General features: G+C 42.8%; 1 protein-coding gene across 1 annotated transcript in view; it reads left to right on the top strand.

Moving 5' to 3' along the window:
- Positions 1–7,787: 7,787 nt before the first annotated feature.
- prmt3 (protein arginine methyltransferase 3) overlaps positions 7,788–21,000 on the top strand; it is a 97,973-nt gene continuing 84,760 nt past the window's right edge. The window contains exons 1-9 of the mRNA XM_083760222.1: positions 7,788–7,827; positions 10,031–10,142; positions 10,912–10,994; positions 11,956–12,005; positions 12,817–12,922; positions 14,494–14,647; positions 16,068–16,218; positions 18,806–18,871; positions 20,317–20,438. Of these exons, the coding sequence (XP_083616348.1) occupies positions 7,806–7,827; positions 10,031–10,142; positions 10,912–10,994; positions 11,956–12,005; positions 12,817–12,922; positions 14,494–14,647; positions 16,068–16,218; positions 18,806–18,871; positions 20,317–20,438 (866 nt within the window). The 5' untranslated portion in view covers positions 7,788–7,805. The remainder of the gene's footprint in view (positions 7,828–10,030; positions 10,143–10,911; positions 10,995–11,955; positions 12,006–12,816; positions 12,923–14,493; positions 14,648–16,067; positions 16,219–18,805; positions 18,872–20,316; positions 20,439–21,000) is intronic.

The following is a 21,000-nucleotide window of genomic DNA, read 5'->3' as shown; positions in this document are numbered from 1 at the left end:
ACTTGCCTTCTTTGTGAGAAGGCTTTGATTAATGAAACCCCCTGAAGTTCTGAGTTAAAAATTAAGCAGGAATGTCTCCGGTTGTGGTACGTTGCAGTGGTGTACGTGGTACTCGTTAGAACTCCCCAACACCCAACGAAATATGCCACCCCAATGGACCGTTCCCAATAACTATTTTTCTAATCTGGTATATCTCCTACATATTTCTACATTGCAGTATATTGTACATATACAAGAGAAGAGAAGAAGCACAGAGACCTCGGTGCTCGTCTATGGCAGCTTGTGTGTAAATGTGTAAAAGTTGTAATGAAGTCTGTTTCAAGTTGTGAACGATGCAATTTGAGAATGCATACTTCACCTGTTTATGCAACATGTGTTGTACTTATTGTACTTGTTGTCAGAGTACCTGTCGCCTGTTGTCAGGGTACCCAGTGCAGTATGCCCACTACCATACGGCCGTTAGTAAATACGGAGATATTGGGTTCCAACCCATTATGGGCGGGAACCCCTTTTGGTGTTAGCATTATGTTATGCTTTAGCTATTGAAAAATAGCAGATCTACAAGCTCATAGCGCGCCACCGAGTGGCGCGCTACGAGCTTGTAGGTCTGCTATTTAAAAAAAATCAAAGAACCACTGACATAGAAACATAGCTTTTTCAGAAAACTGTCAGGATGTAGAAGACATTTTTAGAATCTGATCTCAGGTCAGAATGGGTTTTAAAAAGGACATTGAGTTCTATTGTGCACATGTGTTGTTCCAAACGTGACGCAAAGCATGGCCAATCTGTGAAGCTGATGGGTTGGGTTTGCCAATAGACTGGCCGAGACTGACATGCAGACACACAGAAAGACAGACGTTCGTGCATTTTCAGTTCTGGTAAACCAAGTTATGACCGGTCCATAGCCCTAATGCCGTTGCTGCCATTGCATTAGATCTATGGGACTTTCAATTCATTGGCCTCGCATGAAATGCACCACAGCCTCTTGACTTCTAAGTTCTGCTAAGACGATTTTGGCCATTTGAAAGACTATCTTTCCCCGGTTGACGCACTCTCTGAGCCCACCACCACACGTATAAAATGCACTTTTTGGACAGAAAAGGATTTGTTTTTCACCAGAAGAAAAATACTTTTAGTTACTCCATGCACTGCACCCTCTACCGATATGCCATAGAAAAGATTTTTCCTTCAAGTGAATTTTTTTTAATAACTTTTTATTGACTTTTTACGTTTTCACATAGATGAATCATGAAAGGTATAAATTATAAGCACAATACAATAAAACAGACAAGAAAAACAAAAAGCACAGAAACAAAACAAAACAAACAAACAAAAAAAGAAAATGGCGAGCAGCACATACCGTACACAATACAGTCAGTATTAATTAGGAAAAAAAAAATATATATATATATATATATATAAATACAAATATATACACATATACATGCACAAGTTAACACAACACACATGGGCATATCAAAAGGAAAATTGCAAGAGTACAGCTGGGGCTCTCCAATCCAATGAATCACTTCCTTTATAAATCACAGTAGATAGATCCCTGGGCAAGTAGTCTATCAGCGGCTGCCATATATTCATAAAGTTATTTTCTCTCTCTTTTAATTTGGCACTGAGCCTTTCCATTGGAAGTACTCTGTAGATTTCTCTATACCACTGAGTCATTGATGGAGGTTTTTCGTTAATCCAATTAAACAAAATGCATTTTCTAGCTACACAGAGAAGCTTATCAAGTCGCTTAGCCCTTCTAGGATCTAGCACCCCAAATTCGGATGGCAGCCCTAATCATTTTTTTTCATAATTGAACTCAATTATTTTGTCACACAAGACCAGAACCTGGCTATCTTGGGACATTCCCAGAAACAGTGTATATATGTACCAACCGCTTTTTTGCATTTAATGCACAATGGGGACCTACTGGGATCGATTTTATTCAAAATTTCAGGTGTTCTGTGTTGTCTATGAAGTATCCTATACTGCATCTCTTTGAACCTGTTACTTAGAAAAGTAGACTGAGAAGATTTAATGCATTCCGACCAACAATCTTCATCGTACTCAGTTTGAAAGTCCCTTTCCCATTTTCTACAAAAAGTGCATTTTATACATGTGGTGGGGGAGTTGAGAGGCTGTGGTGCATTCCATGCGAGGGCAATTCATTGAAAGTCCCATAGATCTAATGCAATGACAGCAACGGCATCAGGGCTATGGACCAGAGCTACACAGACACAGACTAACACAGGCTGGTTTTGTGGATAACTAGACCGACCTACTCGGTGGTGCAAGAAGTGGACCAGCAGGGGGGAAAAACATCACAGAAAAGAAAAAAAAACTGAAAACAAATGAGTCAAAATTACACATCAGAACTAAATCATATGGACGAATACTGGACAACTCACCCCGGTGAGGTGTCTTCAGTTTCTGACATGGCGGGGTGAGATGTCTGTACTGACACTTTTTGCGCAAACAGCCAAACACTCAACACTCACCCCGAGACAACTCACCCCGAAAGTGAAGACAGTTCACCCCCGAAAGTGAAAACATCTCACCGGGGTGAGATGTCTGGTGAGTTGTCCAGACTTCTGGGGTGAGATGTCCGGACAACTCACTTGGAGGTGGAAAAAGGGTGAAAGAAATTAGATATATATTTTTAAAGTTTCTTAAATATTAGCAAGGATAGTAATGACTCTTACTGATGCGTCTAGAGAGTTCCACAACTGAGGGCCTCTATATTTGATGAAAAATTGACATGTTGTAGTACCTCAACCCACTACCTCCGATCTACAAACACTAACCTCCTTCACCCCCGGGCCACCCAAGACCAAGTACCATTCTGCCTCGGCTGCCCCCCAACTGTGGAATGCCCTCTCTGACCACCTGAGAGAGAGGTGTACTATACAGGGTATGCACGTGACATCATCATCATACCTGGAAGTTATGCAGGAATGCCTACTGAGTGGCAAAAACCTCCTTTCTGGCCTTGACAGCCCATACTGTACATCCAAACAGAAAAGTCCTATTTGATTGCATTAAATAACTTTAAACAACATTAAATTCACTTTGTCACTCACTTTGCCACTCACTTTGCCACTCGATTTGCCACTCGATCTGCCATTTCTTTTATGCATGCGCAATTGCGCATACCCTCTATAGTGAGGCACTACTCCTGATCAAGGTCTATTTCTTCATTGTCAGTTTCTTCATTGTCAAAGGAGTTTTTCCACCAAGCTGCATGGGGAGTGGACATCCACATGCTCCACTGCAGTAAATCCCTCTTACGACGTAATTCACTGCATGGTTACCACTTTCTTTGCATCCACAAACTGTCCCAAGCATCATTCTGGACTAGAGGTTCTTCAGTTGATAGTGGGCCCTCATGATGTGCAGAGTCAAGGCATAACTTGTTCTCAGTAGTGGAAGAACTGAGCTCTGTCTATAAAATGATAAAGTCATTCCAGCCAACCAGGCTAGAACATGGGGTTAAAGATTAAAGTAAAGATTAAAGATTAGAGTAGTTGATTGATTGATTGATTGATTGATTGATTGAAGTATGTATTAACAGTTTGCAGAATTACAGTACATTTCAATACAAAAACCTGTGAGTGGACGACCCAAAAAAGGACAAACAATGAGTACTGTCATTTTCTTCATTTCGACCCGATAAAGATATTCTTTTTGCGGTTTACGCCTTTTATTGGTTTTTTGAAGGGACAGACTGACAGGAAACGGGAGAGAGATGGGGGAAGACATGCAGTAAAGGCCGTGTCGGGCTCGGGAGTCGAACCCGCGGCACACTGCAGTCGGGTGCCCAGACGGTTACGCCACCGCCTGGGCAGCACTACACTTGTTTACAAAAGGGTCCACATACAGACATACACAAATATACACTTCTATATAGCCAAAAAACAGGAAATCATCATCATAAAGGAGGCAAAAATGGAAAAGGGGGGATTCAGATTTTACGGGGGCCAGTTTCGAATTTCAGCCATCCGTAGACCGTAGGTGCCCTTTGAGAGCGGTTTTGAAGGAGTCAAGGGATTTGCATGTCCTATTCCATCGCCACCGTTGGTGGCATAGGAGCGGAATTAATTTAGTCCCTTGTTTGTGCCAAATCTGGGTTGCACATGGTTTGTTGAACTCCCTCTGGTGTTGTGGGTGTGGACTTCGTTGACATTAAGGCAGTATTTAGACAGGTACATGGTGGGAATCTTGGTGGTGTATCGAATCTTGTGGACCAGAGTCACCCATTGCAAGATGCTGTACTCTGTCGTCAACCCTAAGCCATTCCAGTCTGTCAAAGTGGTCAGGGGTGTGAGGCCAAGATAGTAGGCTGACCAGTTTGTTTTGGGAAGTCTGGAGCCTTGTTTTAAGGGCCATTCAGGTGCTGTAGTACCAAGAGGTGCATGCACAGTCGAAGAAACCTTGTACGAGGGCTCCTGTTGGGGTCTTCAAGGTGTTTTTGTCGACCAGTGAGGAGATCCTGTAGAAATCTTGTTCTTTGGTTGACTTTTTTGATTACGTCTGTGGCCATTTTATCACCGGAAAGGTAGGTAATCTCATCTTTTCGTGTGATAATATTGTCACCCACTCTAAGTTCACCCCAAACATATGTATTTTCTATCAATTACACACCCCATGAAGCCATGAATTCACTTCTTTTTGTTGCATTCCTAAGCCACTACGTTTGACAAAGTGAGACTCAAATGCAGGTCAATTGAGTCTCACTTGTGAGTGATAAAGCAAGAGAGTGATAAAGTAAAGAGGCGAGGTTTAGATGGTTTGGACATGTGGAAGGAGGAATGAGGGGTAGGGGGAGAACGGGGTAAAATGTATCCCTTTTCAAGCTTAGTAGCAAACTAGCAAAACTAGAAAAAGTGCCCTTCTGGGCACAGGTCTCCACCAGTGTGTGTGTGTGTGTGTGTCGCAGCTTGGCCTGTTGTAGCGCCACCATGAGGCTGATTTGAAAATGGTCATGTGGCATGTCTTCCAAAGCCTAGTGGGAATTTGCATGCACAGTTTCACCACAATCGGACGCTGCGTTGAGTAGTTGTGGCGATTTGTACAAAGCGGACAACTCCTGAAAGGTTTAGAAGCCAATCGTAGCCAATGAGGGTGGATTATGAGAAATCAAACAAACCCGTCTTGATCACATGACTATGGAGAGCATGTGTACCCATTTGCGTGAAATTTGGATAAAATCTGAAGGAGTAATAGGCTATTAGAAAATGTGTTTTACATATGTCGGAAAAATTCCAGGCAAAGGTTTTTCCTTGGCCTCTAGGGAGTTGGCATACAAAGTTATCCACAGATCTGTGCAGTTAGAGGTAAAAACACTTTTCGGCCAGTTATAGCGCCACCATGAGGCTGAGTTGAAAATGTTGGCCTCCTGGTGGCGCTATAACAGGCCGTTCTGGAAAACCAGGGAGTGTGTGTGCAAGATTTGGCATCGACCGGGTTAACGGTGCCGGAGATTAGCTGTTCACAGACGGACGGACGGACGGACACACACGCGGACGGACGGACACAGGGACAGACGGACGGACAGACGGAGTGCAAAACATACTCTCTCCCCATGCCTTCGGCCTGGTGGAGACAACTAGAAAAAGTGCCCCTCGGGACACAGGTCTCCACCAGGCCAGGTCAGGTTGTGGCCTCCTGGTGGCGCTATAATAGGCCAATGTGAAAAGGGTACCATTTGTTGGATGATTTGAGGCAATTCGTTTTTTTTTATTCCAAAAATGTTTAGCAAAAATCCACCTGTTGGTGGTGCTATAACAGGGCCAGGTCAATGTGAAAACATTGGGATATTTTCCTCAGCGTAGTAGGAAAGTCTGTGAACGATTTCACGTAAATTGCACGCTGTGTTCATGATTTGAGGCTTTTTGTTTCAAAAGGGCCAATCCTGCAGACTTTGAAAGCCAATGTTAGCCAATTAGGATGGAATACGAAATATCGGACAGATCCGTCTTGAACACATGACTATAGAGATAATGTGTAACGATTTGTGGGATTTGTTAGACAGAATCTGGAGGAATAATATGTGACCCCACACGATGTACAGACTGCCATCGTGCAAGTTGCAACTGTTCAGGACAGCTGGAAAACTTCTTTATTTTTCCTTTTTTATTTTTCTGTCTAAAATGATCTGAAGCTATATTATTATAAAAAAATTAATAAAAAAATGTTTTTTTCAAAAGTCAGCCTCCTGGTGGCGCTATAACAGTCCGTTCTGGAAATTTTGAGGCAGAGGTTCATCGTTGGCATCCAGGAGTGTGTGTGCACAATTTGGCATCAACCGGGTTAACGGTGCCGGAGATTAGCTGTTCACAGACGGACGGACGGACGGACGGACGGACGGACGGACGGACGGAGTGCAAAACATATACTCTCTAGACTCTTCCAATGTCTTCCATCAATTGAAATGATGAGTAAGCATAACCCACATGATATGTAGGCTAAATAATAATGTAGGCTATGTATTATTAAACAAAAATTGAATAACACATGTTTCCCTTTTGCAAATAGTCTTATTTATTTAAACAATCTGTAACTTATTATTATTATTATTATTCAGAACCTTTAAATATTTTCAATTGTTAATAGGCCTACAATATTGAAATCATCTCTTAAATGATAACCATCCAAATGAAAGGTCATTATGACTCATTAATTTTAGTAGCAAAGAAATAATAAAAAAGTATGAATTAGGATAATTGGATAATTTTTCCATTTTAGACTAAATTGCCTAGACAATTTCTTTGCTCAATTATCCACATATATGTTTTTTTTATTTTTATCCATTGGCAAATCACCAACATGTATGCTATAAATCTTTAGACCTATGCCTAATTTGCTTTGATACATTCTACCTCATGTGTAGAAATCGTTCTTATTTTGTCCGGCAATTATTATTTTTGTGTGTGAAATAATGTTTTCTACTGTACGTGCTTCCCCACTTCACAGTACAGTATGATGGATGTTTAGTTTACTACTAGATTGTGATTATCGTTTTCTTAGTTAAATGGGATCAAAGTACAGTACTTTAAGTATAGCCTTCCCAGTGCTGGATCATTTTACCCCTATATGGTTCTCACCTACATTGGATAAGGATGAGATGGAAAGATGCTGCTGGTGCTGCCTGGGTAAGAAGAGAAGAGTAAGTTTTAACACACCAACATACTACTTTGCAGAGAACAATGACAAAGACCTTTAATAATAATAATACAACTTTATTTGTATAGCACCTTTAATGACATGAAATGCAGCTCAAAGTGCTTTACAGAGCAATGGAGAAAAAAAGAAAAGAAAAGCAAGGCAACGACATTAAAAACAAGCAGTAATGCAATACAGTGAGGACATGAATAACAAAAAATAAAATATCAATTAAAAGCAATGTTGTAGAAGTGGGTCTTGAGCTGTGCTTTAAAAATGTCTACAGAGGCTGCCTGACGAAGGTACAGTGGGAGCTTGTTCCATGCCGTCGGCCCGTTGTCATTGTTCTCTGGATAAAAAGGTGCTGCAGTTGTGAAGAAGGAAAATAGTGTTTTTTTGTTTTGTTTGTCAGCCCATCAAAACATTATGCAAGCCTTCAACATTGTTTTCAATCTTTCCAAATATGGCATCACTGGCATGATATTCATTCATCCCATAGAAATGTAGATTTGCTGACATCAAGTGGTGAAAAAGTAGAAGCACACCTAATGAGCTAACCCCTTCCCCCCGCGCCCCCCGACCGACGTAAACGAAACGTCACCACGTCACCCGGATGCAGCATGTCCACATTGAACATCATCATGGCGGAATACACAGACCCACGTGAGTGTTATTATGATTGAATATCAATCTAAAGCAAACAAAATGATGAATTCCAACAAATGCATCGCATTCCTTTGTGCACGTCTTTTTACGCTGACCACGTGGCGCCTTGAATCATGTGTTGTGAACTGTAGCCATTAAAGTTAGTTGTGATGCTGCTGCTAGCTGGTAGCAGAGCATCCTCTCCTCCTTTTAGCTGTCAGACCGCGTCAACTGTCACGGTTCCACAGGTTCTATGTTCCCCTTCCCCACCATGCAAAAAAGGTTCTTTTCCTCACTAAACCTAAACCTAAACCAGAAACCTAACCTAAATTGTAGTAATTCTAGTAAGACTAAAAGTATTTAACAACTTAGTCTTAGTGTTTCTTTTAGTAGCAAATTCTGATTTAAGCTCAGTCTTTGAACAATCCATTGAACTTTAGGCCTGCCTAGGCTACTTAAACTATCTAGTCTTAACCAACTAAAAATGATCACTGGCATAAAATAAAACAAAACATAATTGCTCAGACTCTTCAACACAAATGGCAAAAACAAACATTCTTGTTTTGTCCTTAAACCAGAAACCTAACGCTAACCCTAAACCCTAAGGTAAGTGGGGAACATAGAACCTGGGGAACATAGAACCTGGGGAGCATAGAACCTGGGAGCATAGAACCTGGGGAGCATAGAACGTGGGGAACATAGAACCTGGGAGCATAGAACCCGGGGAACATAGAACCTGGGGAACAAACCTGGGGAGCATAGAACCTGGGGAACATATAACCTGGGGAGCATAGAACCTGGGAGCATAGAACCTGGGGAACATAGAACCTGGGGAACATAGAACCTGGGGAACATAGAACCTGGGGAACATAGAACCTGGGGAGCATAGAACCTGGGGAGCATAGAACCTGGGGAACATAGAACCTGGGAGCATAGAACCTGGGGAGCATAGAACCTGTGGAGCATAGAACCTGGGAGCATAGAACCTGGGGAGCATAGAACCTGGGGAACATAGAACCTGGGGAGCATATAACCTGGGGAGCATATAACCTGGGGAGCATAGAACCTGGGGAGCATAGAACCTGGGAGCATAGAACCTGGGGAGCATAGAACCTGGGGAGCATAGAACCTGGGGAACATAGAACCTGGGGAGCATAGAACCTGGGGAGCATAGAACCTGGGAGCATAGAACCTGGGGAGCATAGAACCTGGGGAGCATAGAACCTGGGAACATAGAACCTGGGAGCATAGAACCTGGGGAGCATAGAACCTGTGAACCTGGGGAACATAGAACCTGGGGAACATAGGGATGACCCCGAGACGACAGATGTTGTTCACAGCGACAGAATGCAGGCTGCAGCTGTCTGTGTCAATGCCCTTTATTTAATCACAATGTCAATTATTGTCAAAACATACCGACGTGACTGATTTTTATCTGGATAAAGAATTGTCGGGCAGACGACTCTCACATTGCGACCTTAGACACGTTTTGTTGTTGAGAATGAGACAGGAAGACAACCCCTTCTTCCTGTGACTGTCTGAACAATTCTTCATCCAGATAAATCTGTCACATCGGTATGTTTTGACAATTGACATTGTGATAAAAATAAAGGGCATTGACGTGGACGGCTAGTACGCATTCTGTCGCTATGAACAGCATCTGACCATCTGTCGCCTCTACGGTGACAGTTGACACGGTCTGAAGTTAACCCATTTTGGCCTGACGTCGAAATAAAAAATAAAGTCTTCTAAATGACGACGTCATGTTTTTTTATCAGTGGTGCACAATATTTCATGTCAAGGACCCCAAAAATGTAATCCACCGACCCCCATCTGAAAATATGTTGTTCCAGGGACCTCCCCAGAAGCAAAGATTTTAGTTAAAAACGTTCACTCTGTAAAAATATATATTCAAAGATTTGACGCATATTTTCACGATTTAAAAAAAATAGCAGACCTACAAGCTCGTAGCGTGCCACTCGGTGGCGCGCCATGAGCTTGTAGATCTGCTATTTTTAAAACACCAAAAGGGGTTCCCGCCCAAAATAGGTTAACAGGGTCTGAAGACAAACTGGAACACCGGTAAGTCTTACTCTTAAGTGTTTATTATCGCCAGGCTCCTCCGCGTTGTTTAGAAATAGCAAGGATACGTTCTGTCGTCTTCTTGAGCATCCTATTCCTCAGTCCTCACCATCATTAATCTGCTTGTTTTGAATGACAGGTCCTGATGCTGACATGCCAGAGCTGTCGGACAGCGATGATGAAGAGCAGTGGCAGTCGGTGGATGAGAGCAGTGAAGACAGGCTGCCGGTCACCTGCCTATTCTGCGACAGGTCTGTGGAACCTAACATGACATGCCACCGCTATCTGTATAAATAATATACAGGAACCTTGCGTTTCAATGGCCGAGTCACTGTCTTCATCCTTACACTGGCAACTATTGTCAACACATTGCCTCCACATGATGCTAAAGGGGTTTGCACTGATACACTATTAAGTGATGACATGTTTACCTGGGTAGAACAGAGTAGCATCTTATTCTATAAGGTAATTCATATCTGTTTCTTGGGTCAGTAGTTCAACAACAAAATAGCAGGAAATTATTTTTTCTTCCAGTTTGGTTGTAGGCTCTCCCATCAATCCTTGAAAGAGACATATCTGCCAGACAATACAAACTTAAACTGATTAGATATTTACTACGAAAATATATTATACAACGTAATCATTAAGTACAATTAGTGCTTATGTTGGAGGTAACCCTTGAATGGCTTGAATGGCTCATGTTCAAACAACATACGGTGTGAAATCAGAAAAGGATCCTGCACACATTAAAGTGTTTAAATATAATCTGTCCACTCTATCTTTGCGTTTGCCACTTGATGTGTGGCACATCTTCATTGTTAGGATATTTCAGCATTGCATATTGAAATGAATTAGTCATTTTGTTCAACCTGTTTGACTAATTATAGTTCTTTTAGTCAACCTTTTTGATTTTGACCAGGGCCATTTGATTGAATAAATAGTTATTTTGTTCAACCTGTTTGACTTTTTCCCGGGCCATTTGTTTGTTTATTATTGCTAAAGTATAACATTTTTATTCAGGCTCTTCAACTCTGTACCAGAAACACTACAACACTGTTCAGCAGAGCACAATGTCAACCTTGTGGAGATGATAAGAAAACACAGTAAGTAGTAATGATGTTCCAGCTCACTGTGCCTATAGACCGATTCCGTACCGGTTTCATGGTCGCAGCCTACGTATTTCCTGTAGGCGGACTCGACGTAGCTGCGGGGGTAAAACCCTCACCAGGCGCACCTCTTCCACTACAGTGAACGGCAGAGTGACTGATGTTAGTTTGCCTCAAACTTTACTCCTTTACCTGCTTTTTTACTAACACTAACATTACAAAGATGCCCAGAACATCGAGATGAACCTGTGTAGTTTATGGCTGCTCCAACAGTAGTGGCAACATAACAAATAAAATAAAACGGAATGTCTAATATCCACCGCGATGGCTGAGACCAGAGCCATTGAGTAATGGTTGAGACAAAGCAGTGAAGAATCCTGCAAGATACATAATTTCAGTCTTACCCAATACCCAATCTTTCTGTTTTATGAACACAAGGCTGCTGTATTTTATACCTCATACTAAGCATTTAAAGTATGAGGTATAAAGTACAGCAGCCTTGTGTTAATAAAACAGAAATATTTGGTATTGGGTAAGACTGGCGTTATGTATCTTTCACTGCTTTGTCTCAACCATTGCTCAATGGCTCTGGTCTCCGCCACCGAGGTGGATATTAGACATTCCGTTTTTATTTTATTTTTATGTTGCCACTACTGTTGGAGCAGCCATAAACTACACAGGTTCATCTCGATGTTCTGGGCATCTTTGTAATGTTAGTGTTAGTAAAAAAGCAGGTAAAGGAGTAAAGTTTGAGGCAAACTAACATCAGTCACTCTGCCGTTCACTGTAGTGGAAGAGGTGCGCCTGGTGAGGGTTTTACCCCCGCAGCTACGTCGAGTCCGCCTACAGGAAATACGTAGGCTGCGACCATGAGACCCGCTACGGAATCGGTCTATAGGTATATCATTCATCTTTCCAACAACAGCATTTAAAGTTTTCTTTTACCTTTCCTTGATAGATCTAGACGATTATGGGTACATAAAGATGATCAACTTCATACGGAGCACAGTAAGTCAATAAAAAATGTCATATTTGGGCCCCGGACGGTTACCTCAACTGTCTGCCGCGGGTTCGACTCCCGATCCCGACGGCCTTTGCCGTGTGTCTCCCCCCTCCCCCCCCCCATCTCTCTCCCCATTTCCTGTCAGATTACTTTCAACCTATCAATAAAGGCAGAAAAGTTAAAAAAAAAAATTATACAGTAAAAAAAAAGAGTCATATTTGAAACAAAGAATTGATCCTGCACGTTGTCTTGAGTTTGCAATTGGAACCTTTTATTCATATTGTAGTGTGTGATGTGAAATGTGAGCTTTAGTCATATTCCATCATATTCAAGTGCTTTTGGAGAGAAATGATAGTCACTTTCAGTAGTAGAGCACTGTAGAGGGGAGCTGTGACTGTGCCCAGGTGATGATGGTCGTTGATGCTCATCAAGGAAGGCAATTATGTTTCTGCACTGTCAAAAGTAATGCTACTTTTTTGCAATGTAGTTAAATAAAAAATCTCAGGGGGGAAGATAAATTATATAAAACTAGTCCTTACCCGTTGTGAGATATTTCCCCCCCCCTTGTGGCCGTGAAGGGTACTGCGCCCGGGTGCGTTTGTAATTGACTAATAAATAAATTAATAATCATTAATGTGTCAAATCGAAAAAAGGGCTTTGTTACGCCCTCCATATGCATATGGTCAATGCCTGTGTGAAAAGAGTGGGAGTGATACGAATCGTATCGTGAGTTGAGTGAATCGTCACATGCCTATTTAGAAGGTATTTTCGTAATTTCGACGTCAGGCCTAAATCATTAATTTCACTGTTTTGCAGAAATGCAGCGGGGCAAGCCTGGCAGGGCTGTCCGAGGATGCCCTCCCCTGGGACAGTGACGATTTTCTGAAGCCCGTTTTGCAGGACGACCCCCTGCTGCAGACTGGTATAAACAATACCATCACAGGCCTTTTGGCTCAATGGATGGTTACTTCATTGCACCAGTGTTGTTTTTGGCAGCAAATTTAGATTTCAGTTGAGTCATATAGTCTTTGGAATAAAACTTAATTTAGTTTTAGTCACATTTTAGTAATCTGAAATGTTTTGGTGTTAGTTTAGTTTTAGTCGACTAAATGTCATAAAATTTTAGTCGACTAAATCTACAGTTGATTTAGTCGACTAAAATGTATTTTGGCGGGCCTTGATGGTGTCGTAATGACTGATTTTACACTTGCTGAAAATAGATCGGCATGCAAGGAAATGTAAAATGACTTGTCTTACTTATGCTGGATCTTTTGTCTTTTGTCCTAACATTTTAGTGTAGTTTTTATTTGTTGACGAAATTGTCAATATATTTAGTCTTACTTCTAGTCATCTTAGCTTAGTTTTCATGTAGTTTCTATTTAGTTTTCTTCAGTGAAAAAGGGTAGACTATGACTATGACGAACATTTTTCGTCATAGTGTTAGTCGATGAAATCGACACTGACTTGCACCCTAATAATGTGATTTTTAACGGGTTTAGGGCCGGGTACTTTCACAGTACCTAAGTATAATCACAGGTTAGCACATCTATAATTCTGGCCATTGATTACTTTGAATAGTTTGGTAACTCCACAGTCTGATAAAATAACATAACTTTGCTTTTTGTTGAGGATTATAACGATGAAAACCACTAGTTTAATGCTGCAAGTTGCACTTGACATTTGATCAGTTAACAGTTAACAATAACCGAGAATTCTGCCGTTCTATCATTGGGTGGTTTTCTGTGAATGTATTGCTGTCTGTGCCGAGGAATGGGGGCCGGCTAAATAAAGTCACCCCCACCTTGGTAACCACAGAAACGCCTCTGCTTTTGCATGTGATGTGACAGACATGCCAGTCCATGTTTCATTTTATTCATACCAAAATGCCATTGCCTGGTCCTGTAGCTCAAATGGTCAAGTAAATATTTGATTAAAGGAATATAATATGCCTTTTGTATTCATTCTGAATAATCAACAATATGTAGATATTTGTGTTAGATATTTGAGGGAAATTTAGATTATCCGATTAAAAACAAAAACGCAGCTTATCAACTAACCGGTTAATTGATCGATAAGCTTATCAAAACGTATCAATTAATCGATAATTCCCGTCCCTACCCACACCTCATCTTTTTGAGTAGTGCAAACCACTCCTACAACCAGCAATGTCCGTGTCCGCCTATGTGTGTCTGTGACGTTAATGAGCACGAGAATGAGTACCAGTTGTAAATTGTACATTGTACCAGTAGGGGCGCTGTTGTGTGCTGTTGTGCCAGAAACGGAGAGAGAGTGCTGCTGTTGCTTGCTAATGAGAGAGAGAGAGAGAGGGGGGGGGGGGGGTGCACCACTCAGTTCACACGGGTGTGATTTTCAACTCACGCCTTACACAAAATGTATAGAGACCATCGACATAGTCATATACGTATTGACTTTTCGGCTTGGCATGATGATATATTTGCATTTCATCTCTCTCTCTCCCTTGTGATGTTTCAGACCCTGAGGACTTGTGTGGTGTTGAGGAGACGGCTGCCTCACCCGGGGTCCAGTGCTGTGCTGCTCTGCTGCAGCGGGCCCAGGCGGCGGAGGTCAGGGCGCAGCACTCAGAGGAGGCCCTGGTCAGAGCCATGGACGACCTGCACAAACTCAAGTAAGTGATGTTTCTAGAGGTTCACAGCTTGCTTTGTTCCCTCAAAATTGAGTTTTGAAACGCATGAGGGAAGGCCTGCGTGCCGAAACGCGTTCGTTTCTCTAGAATATGGACTGCTCATGCTGCATGTGATTTTTCATGAAATAAAGAAACTCAAACTTTATTAAACCATTTTGGGCCGGGTACCCCCTTTTGGTGTTTTTAAGCATTATGTCATGCTTTAGCTGTTGAAAAATAGCAGATCTACAAGTTCATAGAGTGCCGCGCTATGAACTTATAGATCTGCTATTTTTGCGGCACAAATCGTTGAATATATATTCTTTCAGAGCGAACATTTTTAACTCTTTGCTTCTGAGGGGTTCCTGGAACAACATATTTTCAGATGGGGGTGGTCGGCGGCCAAATACATTGTCCTTGACATGAAATATTGAGCACCAGTGATAAAGAAACACAGGTATTTCAGAAAACTCAGCATTTAGAAGATTTTCTTTAAATTTCGATGGGTTAAGAGAGTGCGGATATTCCCATTTCCCCCTCAAAATGATCACATGCTGACGGTGGTTTTTTGTGTGTGACTCACTGCACCAGTGCACCATGCAGATGTCAAGTACAGTATTCTGTGAAACACGTTCCACATCCTTCCATTATACTCATACATTATCCGTATGCACAACAGACAGTACATCTCTACACTGAAAGCAGTAGTACTTTAAACCGATCATAATGATGACAATAACCCAGGGCCCAGGTGACACTACAAACTCTAAGATCTTTTAATCTCGGCCGTAATGTGGTGGTTGCCCTGACCTGAGCTCAGCCAGAAGTGGCTCAGGAGTGTCCTTGAGCAATGCACTCAACCCCCAAGTGCTCCAGATCAGGGGATTGGTGCCTCGCATGATTTGCACGGCTGCCGGTGTGTGAACGGGTGAATATAATAGGCATTTAAAAGGACTTGGAGTAGTAAGGCCATCATTTTACCATCACTAAGTCTTTCATGTACCGTCCTCTTAGAGACAGCAGGGGGACCCAGTGAGCCCAGTATTGCAGGGGTATCAGACGGCAAAGATGGGAGAAGTTTTTTGTGGAAGAGAAGAGAGGCGAGGGGAGGGAAAATTCCACTGCAGCATAGAGGTAAAAGTGAGGAGGGGGAGTTTGTCTGGGAGGAGGAGGGGGTGCTGTAAAGGAAAAATACTGAAAGAGAGAGCAAGCCGGGAACGGAGGAGGGGTGAAAAGTGAGTGAGAAAGATGAACGCTTCCCATCCCCTCCATTTACTACTGCGCCCTGCATGAAGGTTGTGTGCGTGTGTGTGTGTGTGTGTGTGTGTGTGTGTGTGTGTTGTGTTCTGCTATCCTGTCCTAATGGGATTTGAAATGTGAAACGTGTGTGGTGTGTGATTGTTTTGTTTGCTCTCTTCTCCAGGCTCCTGGCCCAGGGCTTGGTGCTCAACGCAGATACCGGCAGGGGGGCTGCTTCTGGCACCCTGGGCGCCGTGGCCGAGCTCCGAGAGGACGAGGACGAGGCCTACTTCAGCTCCTACGGCCATTACGCCATCCACGAGGAGATGCTGAAGGTTTCTCTCTCTCTCTCTCTCTCTCTCTCTCACTCCTTTTGTACTTCTTTCATATTATGATATCATGGTCAAAATGTCCCAACGCAGTGTCGAGTCCCTGGTCCCATTTGGAAGAGGCCCCCGGCCTCTGAAGGTGGTCTGAACAGGGGACAGGTGGTGGTGATTATGTGTTCTGCACAGGGCCCGCCACACACTCGCATGCTACTATCACTCACACTCACACACACACACACACGCACGCGGTTGCGCACACACACACACACACACACACACACACACACACACACACACACACACACACACACACACACAGGCTATAGTCTCACCGTGAGCCTGTGAACCCCCACCCATGCCCGCATGCATGCAGCCACCGAAGTTGTGTACCGAGTGCAGGGCGGATTCGCCCCATCTGCACTAGCGCACACATCTTGACCGAATGTGCTCCATGCATGGAGCATCAATTGAAAGCAATTGCCCCTGCGCATGTATCGATGTCGTCCCCCCCCAAAGTGACAAAATCTGCATTACACAGGAAGAGCTATGTGCGTGCAGCACACAAGTGCACGGCAGCAGTTTGACAAAGCAGAATTTATTTATTTTTATATTATTTTCTTATGCTGTTGGGGTGTTAGCGTGGACAGTGGGAAGGATGGGGGGGGGGGAGGGTAGAACATTGAGGAGGGTGGGGGGGTGGAGAAGGGGTGCTGAGCTCTCTCTCCTCCTATTATGCTGTACTTACCGCAGTGCTTTTCACATATCCCCCTCTTCTTCTTTTACTCGTACCGATTCGTGCTACGTAGGCGCTGGGCTTTGCGTCATGCGCGTATGCATGCGTCAGACAGTAAAGTCCATGACGCTCTGGAGGAGCTAGGGAAGGGGAAGGGCTGAGGGGCTTTGCAGTAGAACATCGTCAACTCTCTTAATGGGATGCCATAAAGTGCCTCACCTTTGACGTACTTTGTGTGAGCGTGTTCTGTGCGGGATAGTGCGTTGTCTCATGTCTTTTCGTAGCTCCTTTTTTTACGTCAATCTGAGTTTTGCAGCAAACAGTCTGTTTTTTGCCACGGTCTACTTTGTTTTTTGCCACGGTCTACTTCTATTTGGTCTAGAAGACCCCGTTCGTCATTGTTTTCAATGAGTTTAGTTTTCATTTCGCAAGCATTATGGTGTGTAACTGCCACTGATTGATTTCTTAAGTACATTTATCGGTTGGGGCTTTCACATGCCGGAAGGGGTACCGGCTTTGGGCGCACACATTTGATTGACAGGTGAACAGTGTTGATTTCGTCGACTAAAACTAAGACGAAAAATGTTCATCGACTACCTTTTTTTCCACTGACGAAAACTAAATGGGAACTAAATAAAAAGTAAGCTATGATGACTACCGGTAAAACTAAGACTAAATATACTGACAATTTCGTCAACAAATAAAAACTAGACTAAAAGCTCACGTTGTGGGCTTGTAGATCGGCTTGTAGATCGGCGGCATCAAGGCCCGCCAAAATTAGTTTGACTAAATCAACTGTAGATTTAGTTGACTAAAATCTTATGATATTTAGTCGACTAAAACTAGACTAACACTAAAACATCCCAGGTGACTAAAATGTGACAAACTAAATTAAAACTATTCAAGAGACTATGACTAAAACTAAAATCTAAATTTGCTGCCAAAAACAACACTGCAGGTGAATTACTAGGACCAGGTTGGAACTTGGAAGAATGAAAAGGGTTCAGCAGAGGTCCATTTGGTAATATTTTTATTATCTGTAGAAAAACCAAAACGTTAGACGTCATAAAACCTTCTGAAGAAAGGATTCCACGCCTTAAGAGTCCACATAAGAGAAGACAGTGACAATTTCTTTCAGTCAGTCTCCCCATCAGCGAACCAATTATTTTAACCTATTTTCGACTGAAAAACCCATGTTTCTATGTCAGTTGTGCGCAACCTTTTTCATGTCAAGGACCCCCAGAATTATCTCTATTGTGCTATGGACCCCCATCTCAAAATATGTTGTTCCAGGGAATGTTCGCTCTGAAATATATATTCAAAGATTTGCGCACCACATTTTCACAACTTTTCAAAAAATAGCAGATCTACGACGCGTCGCCATCTGACACGACGCGTCGCCATCTGACATGACGCGTCGCGATCTGACATGACGCAAATCCAAGTATAAATCAGGCATAACATCCAAATTGACATCATTTGGAGCCGTCACCTGCTGTCCAATGTCTGGACCCTTTGGACCATTACAAATACACACGCTCTGCAACACAGACTAATAGAGCAAACACTGCAGTAGGGCTGCATAGCCCTGAATCCTCTGTGCGGTACACAGTAAAACTGGGTCTCAGTTATGATTTATTTATTATTACATTGTACTTTGAAATAGGACCCCCATGTTCACAGCACCTTCAAGTGTACTGTGACTAATACCGTACACATTTGTCCTTACCTTATATTATAAACTGTAGTTTAATATTATTATTGTTTCTATTGCTGCTATACAGTGTTGAGTATATATTTAATCATATACTGTATACAATCTAGAATTTATAGTAATTATTGGCGATTATCTTTTTACAGGACAAGGTGCGAACGGAGACATACCGAGACTTTATGTACCGCAACCCGGAAGTGTTCAAAGACAAGGTGAGTAGGTCCGTGCGTGCGTGCGTGCATGGCAGAGTGTTTGCGTATGTGTGTGAGCGTGGTGCACACGTGCACGGGGGGCATTAACAAGGCACATACTCTATGTGTGTGACTGTGAAAGCACTGTGAGACTTTATTATGCGTCAGGGTGTCTCTCTGACACAGACTGCGTGGTGCTGATAACAAGCCTCCCACGCTATCCACCACCAGACCCCCATAACCTTCCTTGCGTCTCCCATAGTTCCATCCCCCCCCCCCCCCCCCCCCCCCCCGCAGTCGCTGTCAATGGGAGCGGGCCGCAATTCCACAGGCCATCCATTATATGCTGCACAGGCCACTAGTCTGGTCTGGTCTGTCTGCTGCCATCCATGTGAGGACCGGTGGTGGGTGGATGGATGAAGGTACCGCAAGAGGGAAGCGGTTAGAATCATGTCTGGACACACGAGAATATACGGAGATGTACTTTGTTCCTGTCAGAGGTCGGGGATGGGAAGAGGGGGCGACAAAACAGGAGACGGGCTAATGTTTATTTTGATAACACCGGGGGGAGGGGGTGTAAGGCAGGATAAGGAGTATGTGGAGAGAGGGAGATTAACCCATTTTAGACCTGACACAAGATTCTACAAATGCCTTCTAAATCCTGAAGGCTTTCTGACTAACCCTATGTTTCTGTGTCAGTGGTGCTCAAAAGATTCCATGTCAAGGAGCCCCAGAATTATATGTATTTGGAGAAGGGGGACAGTGTTGGTTTATCACAGTCGTTCTGCTTTTGTTTGTTGAGGTTAACTTAGAGATGACATTGTTGATCTCATTATCTGACTCTGTCTCCTGCTATGGAATGCACCATGTCGTCCATTCCTACTTCTCTTCCTTCTCTACTCATAGTCCGGCAGCCGACAGGCTTCTTTTGTTTAAAGTGGGAAATTTGGTATATAGTCTTTTTTTTATTGGCCTAAAATATTGTCTATATACATACATTCGTGAATCCACTTGTTGACCGGCTGTGAGTATTTACAATTTATTTTATAGGGGTTTCTTGTGACCCTACCATTAGCATCCTATGGCAGGCAAAAATGTCAAACTTTCCTTTTGCTTTAAGTAGCATGTGACATGTCAAACTAGGGGGTTTTCATGATTCTGAATCCATTCCAAGCATTAGCTTTGCACAAATGTCAAATGACAAATGTGATGAGATCAGTGGTCAGCACATGCTATTTGAATTTTTTACATTTTTGCCTGCCATAGCTTAAGAAACCCCTATAAAATAAATTGCACAATAGTGACAGCCGGTCAGCAAGTGGATTCATGAATGTATGTATATAGACAACATTTTAGGCCAATAAAAAACACTATATACCAAATGTCTCACTTTAAACGGACTCTCATAGCTCCTTCCCTGTTTAGTCAATGTGACATAAAGATGCCTTCTCCCTCCACACCTGCAGGTGGTGCTAGACGTGGGCTGTGGGACTGGCATCTTATCCATGTTTGCTGCCAGAGCAGGTGCCAAGAGGGTGATAGGAGTTGACCAATCAGAAATTATCTATCAGGCAATGGACATTGTAAGGTGAGACACACACCGAGAGACAAACAAGATGCTGTTTTTTTTTTTTGTGTAAAGAAAGTGAAAGAAGTGACTTGTTTTACATGCCATGAAGGCAAAGTATCCAAATCACCCGCCTTGTCCCAAAATGTAAACACAAATGAAACTCTGTAGGTCAATGATATCCCAGCGTGCTTCAGAATACTGTCTGCATGTGTGTCGTATTTCATTTAGATTTCCTCATTTATTTGGTGGGATAGTAGGAAAAAACAACCGCACACTGTCACTCATCAGGCTATCTTTGCAGAAAGATAGCCTGATGAAGGCCGCATAGGCTGAAACGTTGCTACATTTCCCTTTAAATAAATTGGTGGTCACTGCATTTGAAGCTAGGGCTGGGCGATATGACGATATATATCGTATTTTCGATAGAAAATGTCTATCACGAAAAATAATCTATATCGCTTATATCGCCGTTTCGTTTTACGGCAGTGTTTACGGCAGTATTTTACGTCACAGCGCTTATATACGGCATGCCCAGCAGCCGACCGCACTGAAAACAGTGAGCCAACACCTTTCGGATGTC

This window comes from Protomyctophum parallelum (genome assembly GCF_964188405.1).
Source record: "Protomyctophum parallelum genome assembly, chromosome: 2".
Taxonomy (NCBI): Eukaryota; Metazoa; Chordata; class Actinopteri; order Myctophiformes; family Myctophidae; genus Protomyctophum; species Protomyctophum parallelum.
This window is presented reverse-complemented; position numbering and strand designations above follow the sequence as displayed.